Genomic DNA, 18,180 nt, shown 5'->3' with positions numbered 1-18,180 from the left:
GAACACTTAAACAGCCTAATGCTACAAAAGCATGAAAAGCTTTTTTTTTAATCAAAATCAAACAAGAAAATAAGCTTTCATTTTGAGAGATACCATACGGTGCATAAGGTAGAGAGAGCTATATAGCCATTTTGTCCTAAAGCAAAAGGTTTTCTTGAGCCATAGCTATGCCAATACAACTTTCAACAAGTATGTAGCACAAAGGATATTGAAAAAAAATATTTAAGACAGGATACATTAAATCAGAATAATACTTTAGATATTAAGAAGTACACGGAATCATTGTTCAGTAATTGATGCTACAGGAAGCAGAGCAGCTGGCAGGTCAGTAATTAACTAGTTGCCAAAACATCGATGAAAAACAATTTGTTGGCCTGAAGGGTCAACAGGGTGTGAAGGGCTTGAAGAGAGAGGCATTTAGCTGAGATGAAGGGAGGAAGACAGGAGGGAAAAAAGGAGAAGACATTGCATTGCATTGTATTAACAGAACTTTTATTGCTGGCAGCTCTTTTGTACATAAGCACTCCTATAGAAGAGCTAAGATACTCTACATGAGACACGTACTACTGTCTTATTGGGAAGAAAAAATCTCTAGAAATGAGCACTTGGAGGGAAAGTAGGGCTGCATCTGTAGCAATAAAACCCCACTTTTCTCATACTGGTGAGATGCAAGAAAGTGAAAATGTTGGAAACAAATACTGAAGAAACAGCAGGGATTTTATATATGTATTTTGAAAGAAAATATTTCCAGAGTATTAGGATATGATTGAGAATCAAGAGCACTGGATGCATCAGATGTTTACTACCAAATAAGCCACTCATTGGGCACATATCATAATATGGGGACAGACACTCTGCTGGGTCAGATCAATAGTCCATCAAGCTCAGTACCATGTCTGATACCAACAGTACAAAGTGCTATTTTAAGAGAGCAAGTGAGGGCAGTTACTTTGTGAGATCTAGCCTGCTACTTCCCAGACATTTTCCGCTGGGGATACTAGGGAGTATATTCCCATCTATTTTCTTTAGTATCTTTTTGAGTCTGATGCTACAACCTGCTTCCAGAACTTCCTATGGCAATAAAACCCCAAAGTTCATTACCCACTTATGTAAAAAGGACTGAACTGCTTGCTCCACTTTGGTTTGTTTTTTTTCTCACACACCATGGAGAGAAACAGGAAATTCTAGATTGCAAGCTATCTTACCCTGATATAGATGGGTAAAACTGTTCAAAATTATCCTGCCTTAAGTCTCTCCACTGATTACACTCCACAGGGAGCGTAATCTAACTAGTTCAGATGCGTGTACAATGCAAACATCTAAGGTAAAGTGAGATGAACACACTCTTTAAGTCTTGAATTAGTCCTTTCTAATTTAAAGTGTATAGTTTAGCACAGCTTAATTAAATATACTTAATAGGCATATAAAGTAAGAGAGATTTATTGCTACTCTGATAGTGCTGCCTCCATAATCCCTTCTTTCAGGGATGCTGCAGTAGAAAAATGAGAATGAGCCTCATCTACTGTAGAAAAGGAGTTAGTCCTGCTAATTGTGAACCTCTCAAAGTTCCTGCATGATCAGGCCTAATCAGCTGCTGTGTTTTCACTGGGGACCCAATAAAGAATTTCCCATAAAAGCATGAAAATTCTGAGCAAGGTTCTGGAAATGCTTTGTTAAATGACACAACATTGTAGAAGACAATGATGAGTCATACTGCTGTGCAAGAATAATTCTGGCTTCAGAGGATTTTCACAGAAATGCAAAAAATACCTTACTGAAAAAAAGAATCATTACCATCTTTATGATCCTGTATCTACTGTCTGCCAGATATTAGGAAAACTAGATCATAAAATTAAGAAGAGCCTCAAGGGCACCAAGTTCAACCCTCTGCTGCTATGGACATACATATGATGCAATCCTGTTTATAACCTGATCCAGACTCACTTTAATGTTGACTAGGTATTTTGTTCATACTATTCTCTCTGGAAGACGACTACTACAGAATCACATTTCACTGACGGCTTCCTTTTTTTTCCTCCTGATTTTAATCTTAAATTTATTTGTGTACAGTCTGAACACTTTGGTTCTTACAGGAAAACTTACACAAAAACTGGACTCAGAGAGTTATTTTCCTTCACTTATTTCTACCTTTCATCTATTTATAGACAGCAAGTATATCCTCTTCCCAGTGTTCCTGCTCAGCTAAATAAGCCACATTCTAGTAAGATAATTCCTCATCTCTGCTGGAAACATCACCTGATACAGACCAGAAACAAATGTGTCTTTGTCACAGCTGGATTATATTGGCATCTAACGGTCATGCTGTGATCAGCAAGTTCTCATCTCACAGAAAAAAAATCTGAGCCTTTCTGTTTGTTATTGTTACAATGATTATCCTTTGCACTGGCACTGCTTCCTCAAGTTTAGCTCATGCTCTAATTAGTGCAATCCTAGTCAGTGCCAAAGCACAGAGTTAAAATATATTAAAAAGTTCAGCTAGGAACTGCCCTTGAGCCTGATGCTTCTACTTTCAGTACAACTTACTGTGATACTTGATTTAGCAGTTTCCTAGCTACAGCTGAAAATTTCCTTCCTCCCAAATTGAAACAGTAATTGTCCATGCAACACTATTTCAAGTGCCTTACTGAAAATACAAATTTATTTTGTAAAGTCTGGTTTGACTTTGATACTGTAAATTCACATTGGTTCGGTGTCCACTGCACCTGTAGTTATTGACATTCATCTAAACCTCACCCCCATTAACCTTTTTGGTCTATGAATCCCAGTGTTCAACGCGATCACCCTTTTTCAAAGCCAAGAAAAAAAGCATTAAACAGTTCTGGAAGTACAACTTTTAAAATCCTGTCTTCTTCCCCACTACCTGATGGCTGTATGTCTTTCCTTACTTTTCCTTAGGAGACTGAAGGATATTTTGTGATTTATTTCAAAATAATGGGGGCGGTAAAATTTAATGCTCATTTAAAATTTTCTCCTTACCATAGTCAGTAAATACCCATTGTATTAATTACATTGAAATGAGGTTCAATAAATTCCTGAGAGAAATTCCTGAGTGGCCCACCACTTCAGATCCTGCAGCTCTACACCGAAGACTTGCAGGCAGCCAAGGACAGCTTAGTCCACGTCTTCACTTGCTAGTTGTGGTGCAGAGCCAAAGTACATACAGCTACAACCCTGGTCAGCCCAGTGGACAGCTGGCTCAGAGCTGGAGAACAACTTCTAGCTGCTCTTCCCTCTGGGATCACTGGGAATGCTGCCAAACATTTTATAATGGTTACTGAAAAGCCAACTACTGAAAGACTAAGTATATGTCAAACTGTGTCTCAGAGTCGATCCAAACACTGCCTGGAAGACAGCACAATGACACTGCTAAACTGTGGGGGGGGAGCAATTTTCCATGCTACAGCTTCAAACCAGAAAAAAGCCCTGCTGCTGATGGCTGTAACTTGGGGTGGATATCAACCATGAGTAGTTTAACACTGTTTTTTCAGCTGTTTGGTAAGTATAATTTGCTATTGAAAAAATCTTTGCAGTTTGAAGACTGTCCCAGCTGCACCCAGTGCCAATACCAACATTATTTCAACACTGTACACAAAGGTGAGTGCAGGGACTCTGCAGGCTCTAATCCCCATCCAACTCTCTTATTAGCACCATGAAGAGGAGCTCGAGAGCTGGTGGACATGTCCACCTTTGATTAGGCATATGGGTTTTCCTTGCCTACTCTCCCATGTCCTCAGACTGGAGGAGACAACCAGTTAAATGACTTGTCTACCTCACAGACTACTCTTCACTTAACACATCCATTTCCCAGTCAGCAAAGCAAAGACCAATTTTTTTCATCTAGAAAAGTTATTTCTCTGTATCCAAACTACCATGTTATGCTACAGTTCCAATAACTGACATTGTTTTTCAGCATTTACATAAGCACTGTCATTCCACTAGTGCAGAACTGCAGTGGTTTCACTGCACACACTCCAGAGTGACACCTACTGCCTATCTGTCTTCTGGACATACTCTAGCCTTTAAAGATTTTGAGATACAAAACTGAGGCTCAGGGCTGGTGCTTCCCAAACCTATGCACAAAACAACAGTGAATTATTCAGTGGTGGAGTCAATAACTAATCTTACCAGAAAGGTCATGTGGGTACTGAAAAAGTAATATTTTTTTACACATACAGAATAATAATAGTAGAATGTAAGAATCACTGCAATGGGTCAGACTGTCCAACTCTTCTCAATGTCACTGAAGCAGTTCCAGAATGAAGTGCTTCAGAGAAAATTCTTCACTAGCTTGCAGGGGCTGCTCCTAAGTCTGGAATTGGTTTATTACACAACCACTGATGTAATAAAAAAAGCTGAGCCTGCCTGGCAGATTTTGCGGCAGTTGTCATTGCTGCTGTTTCTGTCTTATGTCCCATGTCAAGGAAGCCTTGGTCTCTGTCAGTCAACTGTTTATTTTGGTAAATTCCTACACAGACTTGACATTTCAAATGACCCTCTCAGTCAAAACCAACTCACTCCCTTGCCTCTGTATACCTCCCAGTGTATTTTTCCTCTAGATGCTTAAATACCTCAGTCAGGCATTTCTACATGGTCTCATGTCTAAGAAATAATAGTGCCCCACAAGTCTGTTTCCAAACCATCCAGACCCTTTCTCACATTGGGAACGTACTGTCCAGTGTATGGTTTACCCTTTCCGATTCCTCTACAGCTCACTCTTACATACTCACTTGATCCCTAAAAAATATCGCCCTAAAAGCATTCCCACAAAAAGAATAGTCCCTCAGCAAAAAAATGGAAAGGAGATGTATGAACACGAAGCTTAGGGTAGTAAGCTTTTAGTCCCTAACACTACACAATAATATCCACTATATGCCCACTCTGACCTGCATTTGGGGCATTATGAGCCGCAAACCAAATCCCAAGACCTTCAAAACAAGAAACAACCTACCAAATGCTCCAAATATCACAATGAGCCACAGGAATAAAACAGGGAAGTGCCAAGATATCATACTCCTAAACCTTTGCTACAGAAGGTAAATTATTTAGGTAAATGCCCTAATGATCCTGGGAACCTGGCCACCTTCCATAGCACAGAGGGAGGGGAAAAGAGGTCCAAGAAGAAACATCAGTGTTCCCTGACAATATAAATTTTTTTCCCTACCACCAGCCCAGAGCCCTCAAAACCAGATAAAACCCCACACAGCAGCATCAGTATCTGATACATACCTTTGCTCACTCCCCTCTGGTTTCTACAAACCTTTTCCAAATCACCAGGGAACATTCCTCTCCAGAAGAGTCCAGCTTGGGCAAAGTGGGGTCTGACTGATGTAGTTTAGGGTTCTCGCCTTTCATGGACAAGCATTACAATGATGTTTCTATAACCAATGCACCACTGATCAGTTTTGAACTGGTCTCTATTTCATTACCCTAAGCTGGTCTATGGAAACTGAGGCTGTTTCTGAGCTGTCCTGTGCTACAGTTTGCTGATTTTAACATCCGCACTCAGAATGACTGTGCCAATTTGAAGATGCTTTTATTAGAATTGTCCCCCCCTTTAAGCAACTGCTTCCTTTGAGCACCACCTTTCTTTTTACCAGAAATAGGAAAGAGGAGTTTTATACAAAAATATATCACGAGTTTTATACAAAAATGGCTCTGGCAGCACCGCTACAAATACAAGACCCAGAGTAGCCACTATGGTGCAAGAATCCTGTCCTGAAAGTTCTAAGACAGTTTCATTCCTTTCATCAAAGAATAACAAGCATCAATCTGCAGCTTCAAGGAGTCAATCATATTGCAGCAGGTTATACAGCAATTTCACAGGGTAAACTGACCCAATTTGAAGCAGTGGGCACTCATCCAATGAAGGAATACAGAAGGCAGGGTGTGGAATGACTGACTCACTTTCATCAAAATGAAATTTTTCAATATCACATCAAAATGGAAAAACAAAAATTTCCATGGCAAAGTAAAAATAACATGATTTTTATTTCCCCTAGTTCTCAACTTTTTTTTTTTTTCTGGAAAATTGAGATCTCTCTTGAATGTTTTACTTTCAATGAATCAGCAAATTCCACTTTCACAGCTTTTAGAACTTTCTGACTTGCTCTAACTACATTATATAACTCTGAAAACAGGAGGTATTAGAAACACACAAAAAAAAGCTAGCTGATATGTCAAGGAGGCAGGTGTCACAGCTGACTATGAAGAAGAAAAAGAGGGGGTTTTTAATATCATCAAGCATGTAATTAAGCTGCAAAGCTGCAGCTGAATTCTATCTCCGCAGCTCTCTTCCTTGTCCTGTGTGGTATACCCCAATACTCTCCTCTCTTTTGAAACATGAGGTATCTTCACAGCTAGGAAGGGAAGTAGGATGATGACTTCAAGAGCTCCTCCAGTGCCTTTCCAAGGTCTTACACTTTACATGGCAAAGATGATGCTTGAATATGGGAATGCATATTTTCTTCAAGAGTACACATGTTCAACTTCAGAACACATGTACTGAACTGCCTGAAAGTGACAGGATTCTCAAAAAAAAAAGCTTAAGGAAAATTCAATTCTTACTTATTTTCCTTAAGCTCCTTTGAGAAATCCAGACTTCATGTGGCATCCTTTCTTTCCTTGTGAAAGGAAAGGTTGGACACTGTGTCCCCCACTCCCAGTACTGGTGGCAATGTGAGGACAGCAAGCGAACATCATAAGCCAAGACAAACTCTTTAAATTAGGCCCCATCACTGGGAATCATGCTTTGTGATTTCATTAAATCATCAGTCAGCTTCCTCAAAAAGATTCATGTGCCATTTAGAAATAAGAATGAACCAGAGAACGGTTTATCTCTGGGGGACTCCAGGCCATCTCATCTCATGTCATTTAATTTTCAATGCTAAACATATATACAAAAATGCATTTGTGTTTCAAACTCAGCTCCTGCATTCCCACTCATGGCCAGTCACCCCCACATCTCACTATCTCCTCACGCATTGTCTGTTTTCCTAATGCTCCTCTTTTCTATGACCCCATGTTTTGTTATGACTCTTTCTGACCTGGATTCTGCCTTCTATGTACCTGGTGATAGCTGTATGGTTACAGTGGCCCTTCTCTCTGCAAACACAACTTGTACCCAAGTTAATACTGTACTATGGAAGGCAAAGAAATTAAAAATTAAATAAGTGTATGACAAAAAGTATGTCATCACTGTATAGTCAGGAGACAGCTGAACTTTCAGTTCAAACCTAAGGTCAGAAGTACTGAATTTTGAAGTTAAATGCTCCTACTTACAAAACACAAACCAAAAAATAATCACTCAGCCTGACAATGCAATATATTCCCAATCTACTTTCTCAAAAGAAAAGAAATGCTGCATAATTCTACCATTTCCATATATATGCGTGTTAAGGAGACTAATTAGAATAATTAATCAATAACTGTGTTCCACAGTTCCACACCTGCAGCAAAAATGAGATTATTTCTTAAAATGCCAAAAGTTAAATAAACAAATTGAGTAAACTTTGCCCTCGGCTCTGAAAAACAACTGATCCAGTGGAGCTACTACATATTCAAAAGAACAAGAAAAAAGCTGAGAAAAGGCATTGGAAAATCACAGTGAACTCTTGCCAGAATGTGCGACCAACGGCTACAAGTCTGTCCCCCTTCCCCACTCCACCACTTGATGTCTTCTCTAGAAGCAGGATCAAAACGAACAGATTCTACTATCTTTACAACTCTAAAAACCTTGTAAAATATAACCCCAGTGGTGCCAACATTTTCTAGCCCTTGGTAAGGGTATTAAACTGATTAACCTACAAAAGTATTTCTGTGTTGACTTTTGGACTCACAGAATAACAAGGTATTTCCATAGTATATCTCCTGGACAATTTTAAACCATTTAACTATATTTAGAAGTGTGCCAAGATGACTAAAACAAAAGTCAAAGCTCAGCTGTTAACACAAGACTTAAAGGGCAAGTAACAAAACTATCGTGTGCGGAGCAAAGTGACAGTCCCCTGGAAATGCACGTGGTTCCATCAGCTCATCCTCCTGAAGAGCACGTCACAGGGTGTCCTCGCAGCACCTGCTGGCCCCTTGGCCTCCCAGGCTGGCAGATCCTGAGACAAGTTCCTGTGCTTCCCATAGAAGTTACAGAACCTCTCTGCCTGATGACACTGGAACCACCTGTGGACCCAGTCCCTTGGTCCCTACATCAGCTGTTGCAAACATGTTCTGTAAAGATCTCAGTAACTGGGAAACTTTAGAATATGTGAGTTGTTGGCATTTTCAGAACAAGGCTAAAATTTAAATTTTTGCAGCTCTCCATAACACAGAATGCTGCCTCTTCTCAGATTAAATATATGTAAAAAAAAGAAGCAATACAACTGTGCTTCAATGTGAACAAACCCAGAGATTCAGAAATTGCTCTTACTCCAGTGCCTATATAAAATGATCCTCCCTGCTGTTTATTGTTAATATAGAATGGATTTCATTTTTTCCATGGAAAGACATTCTCAGAATTCAAATCATGCCATATATCACTCTATTACGAATTTGCAAGCAAAGAGGAAGAATACATGTTTACAAGTACTGTCACCTCTATTGACATCAAATGCATCAGGAGTTTTCTGTTTTCTCAAACTGCTCCAGCTGTCCTAAAAGATTTTTGTTGCTAATGCTGAAAGTCCATCCCAGAAACTCTTTCCTCCAAGGGCCATCAATGACTTCGAGTCAGTTTAACTGTACCAACACCGAACTTCTATCCTTTTATGTGTGTGTACATATGATCCTTTAACTCTTTTCTTCCTGTCATTGATATTTATGTCCAGGAGTATTTACAGAAAGCATCAACGTGGATCTAATTCCTTTTCTTCCTTGGTATCAATCGTCTCCTCCTCACCTCATTTTACTGAAGACTCCAAGCCCTTGCTATGGTCAATATCTTTCTCCTCTCATGCTTGTTAGTTACTCTTTCTCCTTGACAACTGATCTTCTCTTTCTGCTGGCACATTTTCTCTCAAGTGAAGTAATTCAGTTCTTCTTCCAGAAGCCAGTCTCATCTTTCATGTTTTATTCATGGCCATATTCCATGGGTCACCTTCTCCCTCAGAGATCTGTCCAGTCTTCATCCTGAGATGTTGTCTGTAACCTTAATTCTTCTGTTCCATTATTTTGATTTAATCCAAAATCAGAATTCACAGTTTTACCTGTGGCACACTTCTATATGCTTTGGCAGGCAAATATTCAAGCATGAGTAGTTTTTCTTTAGTACTTAAAATGGGTAACACAAATCCTATAATTTCTACAGCCTACCATCATTGCATATGCAAGTGACCTCCTTATCTCATCAGAAGCAATTCTTCATTCCTCTTCTTTATTTTTACCACCATGGAAAGGAAGAAGAACATCCCCTTGTGTACATTTCTTTACTTACAAGTCAGTGCAAGCAGGCTCCCTTGACTGGTGGCATCTTGGCTTTTTTAAAATTTTGCCAAGATCAGCCTTGTACCTTCAGTTTAAGTTCAGCAGTTTTAACTGTTCATCAGTAACAACCAGGCACAGAAATCACACACTCAGTTGCAAGGATTAGCAAATAGCCCCTCAGCCTGTGCCAATTACTAACTGAAAAACCACAAACTAGAACTAAGCAAACTATAGAGCATCTACGTGCACATGTCTGCTCTTTCCTGTTTCTCCTATGCATCATAGCCTCAAAAATAATTAAAATTAAACCTCTCCAAATGCCCACGCCCCACTCACTGTCTCAAAGGTCACTGCTTGCCAATGGTACTACCAGAGGTATGGACATATTCAGTGTTTCTGTCCAGCTGAAGAAATACTCAAAGATAGGGAGATAAATTTTTTGTTCCCCAGAGTAGACTGGGAAAGAGATGCTATTACTCAAAGAAAGAGTAAACAGATGTGAGGAATGAAGCTAAGGTAATTGCCCAAGAAACTGCCAGAGTCCTATTCCAATTTAATTTCTAATAAGGCAAGAGAGGTCAGAATCTGATGTTCTAGAAAGTGTGCATGTCATGAGTGAAGCAACTTTATCTTACACCACAGAGTATTTTTTACTCACAGAAGATAATGCTTTCAACTGCAATTTCAACCTGCTGTAAGTTGCAGAACAGAGGTTTCTACTTGACTTACCTTGGGAAAAGCTCTAGGAGCTCCTTGCTTTTGATCAAAAAGGCAAGGCAGGCACTAAAATTGGTGAACTACCTTGAACTAAAATATGTATTTTACTTGGCAAACAACAAAGCTAAGCTTTATTTTCCAGGTGCCAACAATATCCTTAAGTATGGGTAGGAATTACACTCATCAGCTACCTTAAGTACTCTAAACCCTCCATGGAAGCAAGATGAATTGGAAACCTGAAAATTGTGTCTTATGAAAGAATGCACAGCAGCATACATCCTACCATGCACTTCACATCAGATCTCCCAAAACTATGACAGATAAAGGATCTCTTCTGCTTGAGAGAAGAGGATAAAGAGGAGAACCAAGAATGTTTCATACTTTATGCAGAAAAGGCCGAAGTATTGAATGCCTTCTTTACGGCCAACGCCAATGCTTGGGAAGCCCAGTCTGGCAAGGATAACAGGATGGCCAGGACAGCAGAGGACTTGCCCTGGGTGGAAGAGGAAGAGGTTAAAGACTTGCTGGCTGGCCAAGCTTAAGCCTCGTAAGTCAATGGGTCCTGATGGGATGCATCCTAGAGTGCTGAGAGAGCTGATTGCTAAGCCTCTCTCCATCATTTTTGAACAATCATGGAGGACAGGTGAGGTACCTGAGGACTGGAGAAAGGCCAATGTCACGCCACTCTTCAAAAAGGGCAGGAAGGATGACTCAGGAAACTACAGGCCGGTCAGCCTCACCTCCATCCCTGGAAAGGTGATGGAACAACTCATCCTGAATGTTATCACTGAACATATGAAGGATAAGATGGTTATCAGGGGGAGTCCACATGGCTTCAGCAAGGGGGAATCCTGTTTGACCAACCTGATAGCCTTCTATGAGTGCATAACCGGCTGGCTAGATGAGGGGAGAGCAGCGGATGTCATCTACCTTGACTTCAGCAAGGCTTTTGACACTGTCTCCCAAAACATCCTCATCAGAAAGCTCAGGTAGTGTGGCTTGGATGAGTGGACAGTGAGGTGGATCGAGAGCTGGCTGAATGACAGAGCCCAGAAGGTGGTGATCAATGGCTCAGAAACAAGTTGGAGGCCTGTGGCCAGTGGAGTTCCACAGGGATCAGTTCTGGGGCGAGTCTTGTTCAGCATCAACACCTAAATGAGGGGACAGAGTGTACCCTCAGCAACTTTGCTGATGACACCAGACTTGGAGCACTGGCTGATTCCCCAGAAGGCTGTGCTGCCATTCAGAGGGATCTCGACCGGCTTGAGAGTTGGGCAGAGAGGAACCTCATGAGGTTCAACAAGGACAAGTGCAGAGTCCTGCATCTGGGAAGGAACAACCCCATGCACCAGCACAGGCTGGGGGTTGAACTGCTGAAGAGCAGCTCTGCAGAGAGAGACCTGGGAGTCCTGATTGATAATAAGCTAAATATGAGCCAGCAATGTGCCCTCATGGCCAAGAAGGCCAATGGCATCCTGGGATGCATCAAGAAGAGTGTGGCCAGCAGGTCTAGGGAGGTTCTTCTCCCTCTCTGCTCTATCCTGGTGAGGCCTCATCTGGAGAGAGCCCAGTGCAGGGCCACCAAGATGATCAGGGGACTGGAGCATCTTCCTTATGAGGAAGGGTTGTAGGATCTGGGACTGTTCAGCCTGGAGAAGAGGAGACTGAGGGGGGATCCTCATTAATACTTAGAAGTATTTGAAAGGTGTATGTCAAGGGGGTGGGGCAACCTGGAACACAAAAAGTTCCACTTAAATATAATAAAAAACTACTTTACTGTGAGGGAGCCCTGGCACAGGCTGCCCAGAGGGGTTGTGGAGTTGACCTGCTTCTGCAGAGGAGTTGGACTAGATGATCTCTAAAGGTCCCTTCCAACCCCTACCATTCTATGACTCTATGATTATATGGTTCTATGATTTATCAGGTTTTATTAATGCAAAATGAAAGAGTATTGAGCAGCAGACAGCTTTACACCCATGTACCCAGTGAGACTTCACAAGATGTGAATTTTATGTGGCCTATCTAAATGCCCTTATCTGTATCAAACTGCTGTTAATCAGTACTCATTACCTTTCTGGCACTAAGCAGGGCCCTGCCCAATCTGTTAAACAAAAGCTTTGATCTTAAATGAAAAGCATGCTATTTAAAAAGGAAGCATACTAGATTACCTTGGACATGAATCAGAAATATCACTGAGCTACCTGCAGCAACAGCTACTGCAACAATCAAAAATCAGGGACATGGTACTTAAGATAAGAAAACACAGATTTGGGGCTGCCTATTGAATTAAACACAGAGGTTTGCAGTTATTAACTAACACAATTACTCAGCACTAAAATCCTCCTAATGAACAGGGACCCTCAAGAAATCCTTATAACGAGCAGCAAAAGAGCTTTGAAGTGGGACTTAACATATATACGGGCTTGACCTGGTGCTCCTCCACACACAGAACACACAAACTCTGCTTCCATCCCACTTCAGTCACCACTGTAGTCATTACAAATCCTGCTTGTTGAGTTTCAGTAACATTTTCTGTAACGTCTGTAAAGCATTTTCAGTTATAGAACCTCTATACTCGAGGGAGGTACACTCTTACTTTTCCATGCCAACACCTTACTTCCTAAGTCACCCTGGTACTTCGATAATTAAAGATCAAAGTACTCTGTAAAGACAACAAATCACTTTTTTGTTACAGTGGAATATGTGAACACGTTCCTTTGGCAAATGCGCATGCAATTAGGTGGAAATGGGAATGGAAAAGTTACATATTCTATCTTCTGAGCTAATTTTAATAAAGTGAGTGTTTGTCACACTTTAAAATGAAACTCAATTTGGGGTGGTTTTCGTCTTTTGATGATTAAACCTTGAGAAAGGTAGGTTATAGACTTTAGTATAGTTTTGAATGTAGTATAACGACAGCTACTGGCACAGAAAAATGCAGCACCAGATGTGTTCTGTGGTTTGCCTGCAGTTCTTTGTCACCTCTGACATGCAAAAGATACCTGATTCAAATGATTAGCAATTAGAATAATCACTAATGCGATAAATTCTTTGCAAATATATACTACCTAACTGATACTCAAAATCAGAAACAGAACCAATTTATTCTTTATTCATCTTTAAGTCTCAAGAAATCAAGAACAGAAAACAAAAACTAAAACAGCATTATTTAGAATTATTCCTTTTTCCTAAAACTTCTCTATGTCTTTGCAACTACAATAAGCTATGTTACTTTCAGGAAAATCTCAAATTCTTCCATTTGCACTGAGTAAAACTCTGAAGGCTGTCTGTATTTTGAACAAAACAATGTGCTGAGAAAAGACCATTCTCCTATGCTGTAATTACTGATACTTTATTAGGTTTAGCACCGAAGGTCAACAAAAGAGTACTCACCTTTTGTTTTGGAAAGAGTTTTGGAATAGAAATCAGTCTGTTGCCATGTGACTGGTTTCCAGGCAGCAATTCCACTGACTTCTTCAGGGAAACAATGTGGTGTTCTGTTTCTGCAAATGCTGCTTATACTGAGTAAATCCAAGTATGTTCAACTCGGACGATGTGAACCACTACTGAAAAAATGCATTTCCAAAAACCAGAACATAATATAACGACCTCTCTCAACCCCTATCTGGAGGAAGAGATGTATCATATACATGACAGATTGCTGGCATTACATTTTCTGGCTGTTGACTCAACAGAATGCCAACGTTTACAAACTATACTCGATCCGTTCAATTTATTTGGTGAATAAACACATACAGCTTTCTCCATTTCTTAACATGTTTGATGGGCTTCGACGTATCAAAAGTGACAAATGTCAGTGGAAATACTATAAGAGGGTGAAATTTTCACGGAATACTGATCAATATCCCTCAATAACAAACCAAGGAGGAATCCATAAAATGTTTTTTTCTTGCAAGTCTTGTTACATGATTTTTACTTTCTCATTTTTATAAGAAGTGTCTCTTCCTCTGTCCATTTAGCATCTGTTCTGACTCACTTGTGGAAGTTCATAAAAATGAAAGATAATTTTAAAATTCAGTACAACAGGGTGAAATCCATTCAAGCTAAATTTAAATGTCATTTTTCAGATCAAACTTCATTGCCCTGTTTTCACCAGCCCGAATTCAACAACCTAAATTTAACCAAACTCTCACTTGATTACTTATTTGGATAATAAATAACTCATTCAGAAAGACAGAGCCCAAACTCCACACTTGCGTCTGTTGAATTTCGAAGAACTTAAAGGAAATTATTTAATCTTTTAATGTAATTAGCATGCAGTAAAAGAAATCAGCATACATCACCTTTTGCTAGTTATTAAATTTTCCACTTATGAGGGTCTTTAGTTTGAATAAACACAAAAAGAGGACGCTTAAAACTGTATATTGTAAATAAGAAAGAAAAAGCCAGAAAACATGCTTATTAAGAGTTAGTCTGCTCATTTGCTAAGAACCAAACATTTATGATAACATATCTTATCTTTTAAAAAACAAACATGTTCTGCAAGCAAAATTTCCCTGGAAAAAAAAAAATGAGGAGACAAGAATGTCACAGAGAAGGAAAAAGGGTTACTGAGAAACCTGGGACCAGACCTTTTGGGTAGAGAAAGGTTAGGCAGCAGAAAGGGGCAGGGGATTTTGTGGAGGATGACACAACTGTATCTCTTCTGGTGGGGCTGTGAGGACTGTGTCTCCCATCTGCACCATCTGGTGCTGCACACATCATCCAGGTTATGCGTTAAAGTGGTACTACTGTACTGCCTCCTGATCCAAATCACAGCTGTTGTCTGCTCCTAAGAACAGCTGGCCAAACTCACCTACAGAACTATATGCAATCCAGAGACATACGTTAAAGAACAGTAATCAAGTTGCAAAGTCAGTCACTCAAGAATTATCTAAGAGAAGAATTCAGTTTGCATGTGGAAATGTAATTCACTCCTTACCATACACGGTATAACTTAGTCTTTCATTACATGGTTACATACTCTCTACAGATATCAGGCTGTGTAGTCTCATACTCTGTAGCTTTTTACTTCATTGCTTGCACAAGTTGAAAGATGTAATATCAGCAAGCTACAGAAGTATAAGAAGGAGGATCTCATTGTTAAGAGCTGTTCACTTCTCTGCACTGAAGAGTTAGGCTCTATCTCTGTCTCAAGTGAAGTTTGCCTGGAGGGTTGGGGATGGGAGCCCTTCTGCATAAACTGCACATCCCTTATTTTCTCTGTAGGTGGTTCAAGGTCCAACTCACAGAAGAGCTGAAAGTGTAATGTAACTGACCAATATTCTGAAAAGACCCCATGCCAGGAAAAGGACACGAACAGTCAGTGGAAACTTTGGTTCTCAATTACATCTGCATCTCAGTTCCTCTGTCATGAAATGAGGAAAAAAAAAAAAGATTTCTTGCTGCTTTATGAAGTTGTGTAAAAAGAAACGTCCACTAATTCTGAAAACCCTGACCAACAGTCACTGGGACAAAACTGATCCTGAGGTTCTGTCTCTAAACCAAGTATTGGTAGACTTTCTTGGTTCAGTTATATTTTTTACATGGCGTAGGCGAGTCTGTGCCTCAGTTTCTCAATTGTTAAATAGAAAAGCACTTTCCTTCTCCATAGGGCTTTTACGAGAACAAGTATATGCTTGAGGTTATGAGCAACTCAGACAAGATGCTGTGGTAATGTGGATATACTCAAGCGTCAAACACAATCAAGTACACTCCGAGGTACTAAATGATGAGTTTAAAGATTTTGTCTGAAATTTTACCCATATTTACCTCATTTTCACTTATTTTTAGCACTAAACAATGCAAAAGTAAATGCAGGAAAGTGGCAAAAAGTTGAGTAAGGCATATGTTGGATGTTTTCTTGGTTTTCTGTCTAATATGTGATATGCATTAGGATGCAACTCCTGTCTTTAAGGGTACGTTGACTGGATGGACATGAACAGAGTTTGTCAATGCATATTAACGTATGACAGACCATGCCTTAATGGCCATACCATTCTGATTATCCTGGACCCTTCCTCCTGTCACTGGAAGGATTTGTACACACTTTCGCTTCATTCTCCCTGAGAATCGCAATGTTTGCTTCCAGCAAACACTACAATTACACCATATATAGATGCACTGCATAAAAATTATGTGTAGCAAACTACTTATGCCACTTACTAGACTGGCTGGGGAACAAAAGGTTGTTTTCCCCACAAAGTGTTCACGCTCAAAAAAGCCAATACTCTGTCAAGAAAACCTCTTATTATGACGTTTCAGCCACCTCTACCACATTAGGGGTACTACACTGACTCAGTGACACTTTTTTATCAAGTGCAGGAATTCTCTTTCCAGTCGTATGAAGCATTTCCTCGGTAATCTCAGTAAGCCAACATCTGACTGGCACGGATGCATCCTCTCGTCCCCTAGAATGGTGTTTGCAAGTTTTAGGGGCAGGATTGGGCATTTCTGCAGATCACAGAGTGCGCTTTAACTCTGTATGTTTTCACTAACTTCAAATAACCATAAAGTTCCCGCCTCCCGTTTATGAGCTCTGCCGCCGTTAGCCCATCAATTGTCTGCCCACACTCTGCCGAGCAGGTCGATTCGGCTTCCACTCCAGCAGCTGACCGGGGAACAGAGCAGAGGGCAGCCTCTGCACCCTTCCCGTTGGCACGGCCCGGCGGCCGAGGGGCTGCCAGGGCCCCCTCCCGCCGCCCGCCATTTACCTGGAGCAGGTGGTGGGCCGCTCGGTAGGCAAGGCGTGGGCCTCCTTGCACACCGGGCGGCAGTCGCCCTGTGCCGTAGCCGTGCCAGGCCACCACGTACGGGTTGTCCATGGTCAGCCAGTAGCGCACCTGCCCGCCGAAATGCTGGAAACAGAGCTCGGCGTAGTCGCGGAAGAGCTGCGGCAGGACAGGGCTGGCCCAGCCGCCGAAGGCATCCTGCAGGGCCTGCGGCAGGTCCCAGTGGTAGAGAGTGACGACGGGCTCGATGCCCAGCTGGCGCAGGCGGCCCAGCAGCCGCCCGTAGTGCGCCAGCCCGGCGGGGTTGGGGGGCCCGGTGCCGTTGGGCAGCAGCCGGGCCCAGGCCAGCGAGAAGCGGTAGTGGGAGACTCCCAGGCGCCGCAGCCCCTCGGCGTCGCGGAAGAGGTTGTTGTAGCTGTCGCTGGCCACGTCGCCGCCCGCCGCCGCCGGCGCTCCGGGCCCCGGCGGCGTGCCCGGGCGGTGGGCGAAGGCGTCCCAGACCGAGGGGCCCTTGCCGCCCTGCCGCCAGCCGCCCTCCGTCTGGTAGGCGGAGCTGCCCGCGCCCCAGAGGAAGCCGTCGGGAAAGGTGTCGTAGAGGAAGAGCTGGTCCTGCGGATAGGGCAGACGGGCGAAGCGGGACCAGGTGCCTGCGCCTTGCCCCGGCGCCCCGAGGAGCGGCCGCCCTAGCAGCAGCAGCGGCAGCAGCGGCAGCAGCAGCGGCGGCGCGGCGAGGGCCATGCTGCCGGCGGGTCTCCGCGACGGCGGATCCCTCCTCCCACCCCCCGCCGCCCCTTTTTATCGCACCTCTCCGCTCCCCTCCTCCCCGGTGGGCACGGCTATTAATTATTACCTAGGAGCTGCCGTCCGCATCCTTCCAGCCCGGCTCCCCCGGGGAGCGCTGCCGCCGGGGGCGGGATCCGGGGGGTGAGACGGGGCGGGCGGGAAGAGAGGGCGGTGGCGGGGCGGGGGCTCCGCGGGGCAGAGGTGGGTCCTGCCTGCCCTTTGGGGCCGCCGCTGTCACACACACCCCCAGCAGCCGCGGCCCCCTCGGGCAGAGAGCCCCATCCGCGGGCGGGGGTCGGTCCCGCAGCCGTCCGGCCGCCCGCCTCTTCCGCGGCTGCAGCCCCCTTTCGGCGGCAGGACCCTCGGCGCTGCCGTGCGCTCTGTCCCCGGCACAGCTCTTCCGAGGAGCTCACGGAGAGACTCGACGGCCGGATCCGTCCCCTCTGAGGAGCTGCGCGCAGCCCCCATCGCGCTCCCAGCGCCTCAGGGCTGGCGGCCAGCGGGCAGCAGAGAAGAC

General features: G+C 42.9%; 1 protein-coding gene across 1 annotated transcript in view; it reads right to left on the bottom strand.

The window, feature by feature from the left end:
• The window catches only part of KL (klotho), a 49,178-nt gene extending 31,560 nt beyond the window's left edge, over nucleotides 1-17,618 (bottom strand). Inside the window, exon 1 of the mRNA XM_061993695.1 lies at nucleotides 16,863-17,618. Within this exon, the coding sequence (XP_061849679.1) occupies nucleotides 16,863-17,618 (756 nt within the window). The remainder of the gene's footprint in view (nucleotides 1-16,862) is intronic.
• Nucleotides 17,619-18,180: the final 562 nt, after the last annotated feature.

The sequence above is a fragment of the Colius striatus genome, chromosome 1 (genome assembly GCF_028858725.1).
Source record: "Colius striatus isolate bColStr4 chromosome 1, bColStr4.1.hap1, whole genome shotgun sequence".
Classification (NCBI taxonomy): domain Eukaryota; kingdom Metazoa; phylum Chordata; class Aves; order Coliiformes; family Coliidae; genus Colius; species Colius striatus.
Note: the sequence above shows the minus strand (reverse complement) of the source record. Positions and strands in the feature narration are given on the sequence as shown.